At 46.3% G+C, this 10,212-nt stretch overlaps 1 protein-coding gene across 4 annotated transcripts in view; it reads right to left on the minus strand.

The window, feature by feature from the left end:
- Positions 1-8,164, minus strand: part of CCDC85A (coiled-coil domain containing 85A) — a 184,787-nt gene extending 176,623 nt beyond the window's left edge. For 2 of the 4 annotated variants that reach the window (XM_081264729.1, XM_081264730.1), the window contains exon 1: positions 5,339-8,164. In XM_081264729.1, the coding sequence (XP_081120855.1) occupies positions 5,339-5,599 (261 nt within the window). In that variant the 5' untranslated portion in view covers positions 5,600-8,164. Of the gene's footprint in view, positions 1-3,078; positions 3,146-5,338 lie in introns of all 4 variants that reach the window. The other 2 variants (XM_081264731.1, XM_081264728.1) reach the window with 2 other exon arrangements.
- Positions 8,165-10,212: the final 2,048 nt, after the last annotated feature.

Below are 10,212 nucleotides of genomic sequence, written 5' to 3' on the forward strand. Positions count from 1 at the left end.
GTCTACCTCTATGTTCTATATCACCCCTTAGACTTCGCCTCTGTCATACTTATTACAATACTGCCATGTATGCCTGCTAATTCAAGTCTCTACCCTCACTAGAGTCATGAGAATGGGAACCTCATCTATTCCACTCCCCTGTGCATTCAGAATGCAGTACACCCATTGTAGGTACCCCAAACTAAGAAATTTAAAAATGCATTGTGCCATTCCCACTTGCTCTCCATTCACACATATAGTGAAAGAAGCACCAGGGTTTGGTAGAAATGATATACAGGCAGCTGTGGGACTGCTACCTAAGAGTTACCCTGTTTTTCCAAGCCTGAAATCCTCTGGTCTTGCAATTTCATCATCCAATCCAGAACCTGAGGTTCTCAGAGAGGGGACATCCTTCTTTTAAACTGAGGTTGATTCCCATACTTCCCCTGATACTGACTAGTAAATACACTTGAAAACATCTGCCAACCATATCCTTCACTTCCTGACATTAACAAGGCCTAAGATGAAAGGGAATTTTGAGGCTTGAGGAAGAAGCCTATGCAGCTTCGTTTCTAACTCCAGTTGTAACTCTTGGCATTACCAACAACTCCATTTCCTTGTTTCCAATGCCGGCCTCTTCCTTTTGCTTTCCATGGTCCCTTTATGACTAGGACCTGACCTTTGCCAACAGTTTCCCAGCTGGCCTTTCTGCCTTAGTCTTCCCTCCCCCACTCCAATCCAAGCACTCCTTGGCCTGCTGAACCAGACTGATCTTCAACTTCAAAAACATTTCCTGAATGTTTTGCTTCTGCTGCTAACCAACCCCCAACACCTTCCCTTTGCCAAGAAGTGAATGAACCCCTGGGCCAAGCCTAAAAGGATTTTTCTGCCTTTCCACCTTTAGCTCCTTCTGTCAACTAGTTTTGAACCCTGAGAATACCATGCATTCCAGCAAGAAATATCACCTTCCCGCCTGTAAGAACTTATTTCAAAGGACAGATTTCTCTGAGAAGTCTCCCCCTGCATAGAACACCACCCATGAATAAATGAAGTAACATCCCACCAGTTGTTAATGCCTGAAACAGACTTGAGCATTCATTGGGCATCAGTTATCTCCTTTCTCATATAGACATCATAGCTTCTAGAAGGCAGAGGAGAAGTCTGATGTCTTTTTTTTTGGGGGGGGGACATTTGCAACATATTTATTATGGTACCTTGAATATAGTGGGTGTTTAATACGTGTTCTTGGATTGATCAACCCTTTAAAAGCCCTAGGCTTGGGACCAAAAAAGTCTACAGCAACCCTAATATTGTATACAACTAAAATGAGCTAATAAAAATAAAGAAATAAATAAGATTTTTTAATGGGGGGGGAAAAGGCTACAGCTGTAGCTACTGAAAAAGGGCTTCTTACAATTGTTTTCAGTGAGCCCTGCCATGTTGGAGTCCACAATAGTAAGAGGATAAATTATCCCTTGATGCAGATGCTTTAGAGAAAATCAGAAGCTGTGGCTATTCAGAGAAAATAATACTAAACAAAATTAATCTTTCTAAGCTTCAAAAAAATTGTTCACTATTTAGTTTAATCCTGGCATTTGATAGAAAGTTCAAGTCATGTTCTTCTTCATCTGGATGAATTTACATCTGAAAACACTTCCTTTTGACTATCCCCACAGCTACTCCTGATTTCTCTAGAACAGGGATGCAAACTGGAATTCCAAAGGCTTCTCAGTTAATGTCCTCTCTAATTAATGTCCTCTCCAAAGAACCTAAAATAGGCCTTTCTCAGTATTCCAGGAGGGTGGATGGGAGCAAGTATGGGCCCATTTACTTTCCTTTATCACAGCTCCTCCCTATTATTAATTTTCTCAGGAATATTATTTAGTTACTAATTTGGGGATAGTTTCTTCACCCTCTTATGCCCAGCTAAGAAACCAGCTTGATTATAACCTTATGAGCTGGTTCTTCAAATCTTCCTCGTTAAGACTTGGAATTTCGAGTTACAGTAGATGAGGTAGAGAGAGATGATGGGAGGGGAGGGGAGGGGGGGATAGGAAGGGTATAGGAAGGGCAGCAGAATACAACAGATACTAGTATGGCAGAATGTATAAACATGATTGTATAACTAATGTGATCCTGCAACCTGTACACGTGGGAAAAAATAAAAATTCATACCCCATTTGAATCAAATGTATGATATATGTCAAGATCATTGCAATGTTTTGAGCAACTAATAAAAAAAAAAAGACTTGGAATTTCTTTTTCCAAACCTAAGTGTTCTTCTGACATCACCATAGTCCAATAGATGTTATCCCAGTGACTAAAGTGGACTTTTAAACCTTGAAGTCCATTTCCTAGAATACCACCCAAACTTTCAATCTTCTGCCTGCAGACTATGAAGAACTACATCTATGATTAAAGAAATGTTTTAATTTGTTCTTTCTTCTTACTGCAGAATTAGGGGAAGGGTTTGATGTGTTAGGGAGCAAGTAGAGAAATTAATGAAATTCAGACAACAAATCGACAGAGATTCAGTTGCCCCAGAATCATCCCCCCATCAGGATTCTGGGCCAGAGTAACCTGAAGGTTGGTATATGCTCAATAATCCAAAGAAATGTTTCTCAGGAATCCAGCACCCTAATCTCCTTTCTCCATCCCTTTTGAGGTCACACATTCTAATCAAAGAATGTCAACTACCCAAGGAAGAAGAAAGTAGACCTATTTCCAACATTTTAATCTGTGTGACTTTGAGAAAGCTAACTAGGCTCACTGAGCTTCTGCATCTGGGTATCACTTACTCTTCACAAAACTTAGTATGGAATCAAAATCCCTATTGAGCAGATGAGAAAAAGACTCAGAGAGGTTAACAGTTTGCTCATGCTGACCAAATCATACAGCTGCAGTCCTATGTACTAGCCTTAAAAATATTTAGATATAATGTCAATGTCAGTTCACAGAAAGGGGCACAGCAAAGAAAAGAGTTATGACCTTCATTGTCTTACCTTTACATCTCTCAATGCAGAGTATCCCAACCATCAGAGGCCCAAATATAAAATCTCTTTTTCTTATGGTTAAGACAAAATAAATAAATATACCTACCATTAATTCAGTCAATCATGTTTCTTTCTGATTGCTGCAGTGTCTAAGGAAGCTCTGAGGCCAAATGCTGAAGAGAAGGGAGAATATTTATCTCTCAGCAGAGCCTTAACCCCATGGCACCCTCAGGCCACCTCCTGAATTTGCCCAGGGCTGACATCAAAAGAGTATACTCTGCCACAGAAAGTAACCACCTCCATCATTTCTGAACTTGATAGAGATAGGCTAGGGAGTCTTTTAATGCCAGGTCATGAATCTAGGCCACAGGGAAACTTTCTTACCTGGGTGCCACTGCTTTTAACTGGCCTAACAGCTGTTTCTCTAAATGAGGCTCCTGGAGTAAAGAACAGGCAGCCCACCACCCAGGCCACCCCCTCTCCACTCACACCTAGACCCTCATACATAGTCAAGTCCACACAACCTAAAAGAATGTTGAAGAATTTCTTAAGCTATTATGTTAATTTTTCATAGCATTAAATATTCAGGAAATTAATTGATTAACTAATTTAAAACTTTCCCAAGCCACATCATGGTTCAAACCTTGGAAGATTAAATTGGAGGGAGAATTAATACCACTGTCTAGCTTTGCCTAAGAAACCCAGACCTGGAAATTAATGACTATGCATGTATATGTCCTCTCCTGATGACTCTAACCACCATATTTTGCAGTCAAGTCCAGTATTAAACCTTTCCCTGTGTGATCATAACTTACTGTCATAACACCATAGGAAATGATTCTTATCATTTGCATTTTATTGATGAATAAAATAAAGATCTGACAAATTAATTAGCCAAGCTCACCTTTCTGGCAGATGCTGACTCTAGATTCAAATCCACCTCTGATATTCCTTCTCACTATTTTAGTCTACTTCTATTCCCCAAAATGCCTGGTTCTTAATAAATACTCCATTAGTAATGAATTAAAATAAAGAAGAGAGCAAGCCTTGGGATTTCTCTAACCATGGAATCTTCCTTATTACACCCTCTCTAGGGACTATATGACAATGGGTTTGGGTCTCTGGGAAGGGCCATTTTCACCCACACTGACTTTAGCACACAGGTGAGTCTTGGGCACCCCGCCCCTCCCACCCCTCTTTGCCCCAAAACCCCAGGGCATGAGGCAATTAACCTAACAGAGTCCACTGCCTGAGAAGTGGGGTGGAAGTGGAAAGGGATAAGAACAGCTTGTGCCTGCGGGAATCTGCTCCCTGAGGTCTCTACAGTGATTTCGTTTGTGTCTGGCTTCCTATAAACAAAAGCAGAACAATGAGAGGAAGGAATACCAGGAGGCACCAGGCAAGCCTTGAGGAGAGGAAGTTTGCAGTGCATGCCGGCAGGGCGGTTCCCGGTCACCCTGCCACCAGGTCTGCTACAGCCTAGTGGGCATGCTGCCGGCACACACACACAGATTTCCAAGGAGAAAAGTTAGGTTAGTGGAGTTTGGGGATTCCCCCCTCCTTTTGCTAAGGGCAGAAAGATGACTGGCTCAAAAAGAAAGCATTACTGCCCGACACTTGGGTACCCTTTCAAAACCTTGACCCCTCCATATGAGTCCTTTGCTGCCTCCCTCTCCTTTACACGCTGGATAAAATTAAAATCAAACTAGGGATGAACTGGGGAAGGGGGTAAGGCAACTCCAGGTGACGTTAGTCAAAGTGGAGGTGAGAGCACAAAAGCTAGGAGTCTACTTGAAGGCAGAACTTAAGATCCTCTGCACCCGGTAACACACACGCAGGCTCCAAGGGTGGCGCCCGCGTCTTCTCTCTGGACACCCCCACCCCCCACCCCTTCTCTCGGCAGTGGTGCCCTTTCATCGCCCTCTGCTCAGCAGAGAGCTGGTGGCGTCAGGGCAGCCATATCCCTGACCCCCGAAGTCTTAGCTGCCCTGATCTTTCTCCTTTGCTCTCCTTTCCCCCTGATTGGCTATAACCCGGCTCCCCAAAGCACTGACTTTACAGGGTCCTTTGGAAATTAAAGGTTTTGCGTGCCCATCAGGTCCCCCCCGCCCCGATTTTCAGCATTCGAGGCGCCTTCTCCACTGGCTCCGAAGGACCCTAGAGAGCTCGACGCTGGCGCGCCCCATATGGAGAAAACAAGGCAAGCAAAAGCCTCCAAAGTTTGAAAAACTTTCCTAAGGGCTGAGGATGAGGGTGAGGGGTGCTGACTGGGAGAAAGGGGAGAATCGCCTGTTGAAGGAGCGAGGGAAAGTTTGCCTTCCCCCCCTCCCCAGTGCACCCCGCTCCCCGTTTGACCCTGCGCTCACCTTGAGGCCGCGGATTTCTCCGAGATGCAGCTGCAGGCGACGGTTCACCTCACGGATGAGGTTGCTGTGGTCCAGCATCGCGCTCACCTTCTCTGCCTCGGCGCGCCGCAAGCTGCGGATCAGCTCCTCCTTGCTCCACTGCAGCAGCTCTTCGTCTGATACTTTGGACAGATCCTCCACCGCGGCGGCGGGGGACGAACCAGCCGGGGCTGGGGGACAACTTTCTGTCGCCGCCCCAGTACCTCCAGCAGCCTTCGACATGGTCTGGCGCGGTGGCAGGTGCGAGTAGGTGGAAGAGGCAAAGCGACTCGCGAAGACGCGGGCGAAGCGGGGCCGCCTCCGCCCACACGCCTGTGCGCTCTGGAGAGTCAGCGGCACCGCCCGGGGACCGCTGCGTTGGGGCGGCGGTGGTTGCGCTGGACGTCCATCCTACCTTGCCATCCCCTTGCGCGCACCCGCGATGCCCCAGGGCTGGGCAGTCAACTGCGGGTGGGTGCTTTGGCCGGTTTCAACTCCGCGCAAGTCCATGGTGAGCGACGTCAGGAAGCCGGCTCCCACGCGGGAAAACCTTGAGTACCGGCTGGGGCATCCAGGGGGCTGCGCCCTCGAATCCCCTGCCCTCTCCTCCGCCCTACACACCTCTCTCTCTCTCTCTCTCTCTCTCTCTCTCTCTCTCTCTCTCTCTCTCTCACACACACACACACACACACACACACACACACACACACACACACGCACGCACTTGCCTCCCCCTTTCCCGGCTGCAGCCCCTGGGGTCCTCTTCTTTCCTAGCTGTGCAGGGTGCGCCGGGCTCCGCGGCGCCTCCCGGACTGCTTTAGCATGCTGTCGCCGCTGCCCGAAGGCTCGGCGCGGCTGGCCGGCTGTGCTCCTCCTGCTGCCTGCGCTGCGCCTACCGCTGCTCCAAGGCTGCTCCGGGAAGCCTTGCAAAGCAGAGCTGAGATGGGGAGGGTGGGGGGCCGGCAGGAGGAGGAGCCTAGAGCCCGGGACCTCCGCAGCCCGCAGCAGCTCTCCCGCGGGCCAGAAGCTACTGACGCCCGACTGTCACCCAGGTCCCAGAGAAGCGCTCCTCGCTATCCCACCCGGGAAGGCTGGGGGCGCGCCTCCTGGAGCGCTGGGGTGCGGGTGGGGTTGATATAAAAGAGCAGGTGCGGAGCTGTGGTCGCCTGGGCTTTGAGAGGCTCGCGCGCGCCACCCTGTGACCAAAGGCGCTCCCTCCTCAGCCCCCAGCAGGACAGGCTTGTCACCAGGCAGGGAAACAGCTGCCAATCAAAGGAGAGGTGCTTGATATTTGAAGGGACTGGGGATCAGGAAAAATGGGGTAGCAGGATCTGAGGAATAACCGACCATGTGCACTTTGGAGAATAGGATAAAAAGTAAGAAAAAAAAGGAGGGAGAGGTAAGAAAACCCTCATGCTCTGGAAAGGGGAAAAAGAGGCTTCCAGGTACTGCTCTTTAGGGACCACTCACCCCCAGGCCTTTGTCTTTTCTAAAATCCACTACTTTGTGAAGAGGCTTCAGGGGAAAGTACTGGATCTTTTAAATTTTTACTTGAAAAACATCAAAGCCTTTAGGAGACAATAAAATACCTTTATCCTATGCCTCCTGAAGCCTGGATTTTAAGGTCAGCGGTCACCTGCCCTCAGAGCAAAGCAAGGTCCCCTTAGGCAATCTGAAATGCCAGCCAAGGAGATTTCCGTTTTCTTCTGCCGCAGGGTTAAGGAGGACGGCTTTTTAGAAGGAAACTCTGCATCTCTGGGTTCTGTCTTTGGATTACCCAATGGCACAGTGGGGTGAAACCAACTTTGAGCTAGAAATATGATTTTTGCCTAAAGAAGCAGATGCAGTTGGCCCTGAGAATGTCATTTCTGGGATGGAGATAGGGTCAGAAAACTGTAGGGGTCTTTCTCTCCAACCTCGCCCCACCCCCCTTTCATGCACATGTGGACACACACACACACACACACACACACACACACACACACAGTTAACCTGGGTGCAGAGGGAACCATCTCTATCTGGTAGGTTGAGGATCTAAATCAGAGTTCTTCCACAGGCTGGTTAACATCCATCCCTGATAAAGCTGCTACCTGTTAAAGGTGATCAGTTGGGGGCTGAGACCTGAGACCTGGCTTTCTGGAGAACAAGGAAAGGTGATATTTGCTGCCCTCTCACCTTCACATTCCCCTCAGCTTGACTAGACACAGATCTCTTCCTAACTATAGGCTCTTGACCTCCTTTTTCTCAGAGCCATTTACTTTAGTGGATTTTTTAATTATAAATCCTCTCTCTGACCCATTGCAATCTAACTCTTTTCCCCACTTCTCGTTGATTTTGGTTTTACAACCCCCTAACATCCTTCTCAATGATTTCAAGACAAGCATTGGAAGGCACTTATCATGACAGATCCTGTCTCCCAGGGTCTGTGGAGGGCAGGAGCCTAATTGCAACCAGCTCTGGTTGGCAATTGCAGGTGGCCTCCTCACATTGACCAACCTCCCACCCCAATGTTCTCTCGTACTTTTCCACTAGCTCACCTTAGTGCTTAACAACCCCCACCCTTTTGTCTCAGTAGAGTTTATTCAGTCTGTCTTTCAGTCCTCTTGAATAAAGTCTTCCTTGCCTATTTAACCATGTCTGATGCAATCTTTCTTTGACACTTCCCTTTCTCTCATGCCCACAGAAGGTTCTCCTCACATAGTTTCCAACACCAGTTTTGGCACAAGAAGGGAAATTCAAGTCAGAAAAAATATGAGTCCTGTCTCTGTTAACTTGTTAGTTTTTGCCCATGAACAAATCATCCAACCTTGCTGGGCTTCAGGCTGCTAATAAGATGAAATCTGTGAAGTTCTTTATGGAGATAACTCTACAGAAATGCAGCCTTATTGTTGCTCATGTTATAGCTGGGCAGTCCTCTGTTTGGAAATGGGAACCATCACTTATATTTATTCCTCCATCCTCCATTTGTTCTTCAGGAGTCCTATTCTAAATTGAAACAGCCAGGGCTATTATGGTTTAGATATGGGGTGTTCCCCAAAAGCTCCTGTGAAAGATAAGGCAAGAATGTTCAAAGGTGAAACAATTAGATTCTGAAAGCTTTGACCTAATCAGTGGATTAACAAGTGTCCATTAACTGGGTAGTAACTGTAGGCAGGTAGGTTATGGCTGGAGGAAGTTGATCACTAGAGTGTCTTTGGGTTTTATATTTTACCCTGGGGAGCAGAACTAGTTCTCTCTCTCTCTCTCTCTCTCTCTCTCTCTCTCTCTCTCTCTCTCTCTCTCTCTCCTTCCTGACTATCATGTCCTGAGCTGCTTTCCTCTTTCATGCCTTTCCTCCATGATTCTCTGCCTCACCTTGGGTACAGAGCAATGGAGTTGGCCAACCAAGACACTGTTCTTGTCAGGTCTTTTGATCACACAGACAAAAAGCTGACTAAAACAAGTGCTTTCTCTGCTAACTCCTTCAAATCACTTAACATCTAAGAAGACATTAGAAGGCAAATAGATGGCTTGAAGGAGAATTTGGACTTGTGTTGGGAGGATAGGGAAGAAGAAAACCAAAGAAAAACTTCTCCACAAATTTCCAAACACTTTTGAGGTAGAGTATCTTAGTGAAGTTTTAATGTTTCCAATTTTGTCATTGATTAGGGACTATTATTTAATGAATACTATTGCTTTAAGTTTCTAAGTCACTATGTGGTATCAGGGTATAGAAACTCAAAGCAGTCACCTAAAGAAGGTCTGAGTTTTCACTCATATGCTGGTATTTTAAAGATTGGCAGTTGAGGGCTAGCATGGGGTCATTCAGAATGTCATCAAAGGTAGAATCCTTCTCTCTGCTCAGCCATCTTTGGCCTAGTTACCTTGAAATGGCTGCTAGAGCTCCAGCAAGCCATCTTTATTTGAGACAGGAAGGTGGAAGCACGTGAACAAAGGGCACATTACCCTTTTAAAAGTCCTGGTAGTATGACCCATTGAAACGCATTCATATCTATTTATATCCTGACAACCAGAGCTTGCCAAGAATCTATGACTATTTTATTAATTTGGACATATTAATATCACAAGTAAAATCAGAGAAGAAAATAATACTAGGTAGGCAACAACTGTTGCTCATGCCAACCTGGACTCTCCAAGTTCAATGGAGGTATCTGAAAAACAGTCGTAAGTCAGCCTGGGTCATTATTCCTAATAGTTTTATCACATATAGTGTTTTAAATCAACCCAACTTTATCCCACCTCACTATTGCCCAGTCCAGGTTTTCATGAGATTTTATGTGATCTTCTTCGCTGGTCCTTTCAACTCCAGCATCACCTTTCTCAGCTCTGCTTTCCATATGACTGCCCAAGTGAACTATCTGAAAAAGTCAAGTCTACCTGCCTCATCCCCAAGACAGACTAAATTATCACTCATGATCCTTCACAACCTCCCTATATTGTACCACTACTCTCCACCTGACTTTGTGGCACCTCCCACTCAAGGAGGAGAGTTGACCTTGCTTCCTCCCATGGTATGGTGCTAGGCCATGTGACGTGCTTTAGCAATGGAATGTGGCTGCCTATGGTTATTAGGATATTAGGTGATGCTGGAGTCATACGTAACTTCCTGGCCAGGTTTGGTCTTTAGGATATGAATAGATGCTAGGAGCCACAACCAAATAATATGATGCATGGCACTTTTGGTTGTAAGGTGACGCCAGCTAGCCATTGAATGATATGATTATGTTAAGATTTACATTCATATGGAAATTGGACTCCTGCTGTTCACCTTGGCCTGCTACGGGACTCATGTTACGGGACTCCTGGAGAGTTCCCATTGGTTGGGGAAGGATAGTAGGAGGGAATTCAGGGGGAGG

Source organism: Spermophilus citellus (genome assembly GCF_964194105.1).
Source record: "Spermophilus citellus genome assembly, chromosome: 13".
Lineage (NCBI taxonomy): Eukaryota > Metazoa > Chordata > Mammalia > Rodentia > Sciuridae > Spermophilus > Spermophilus citellus.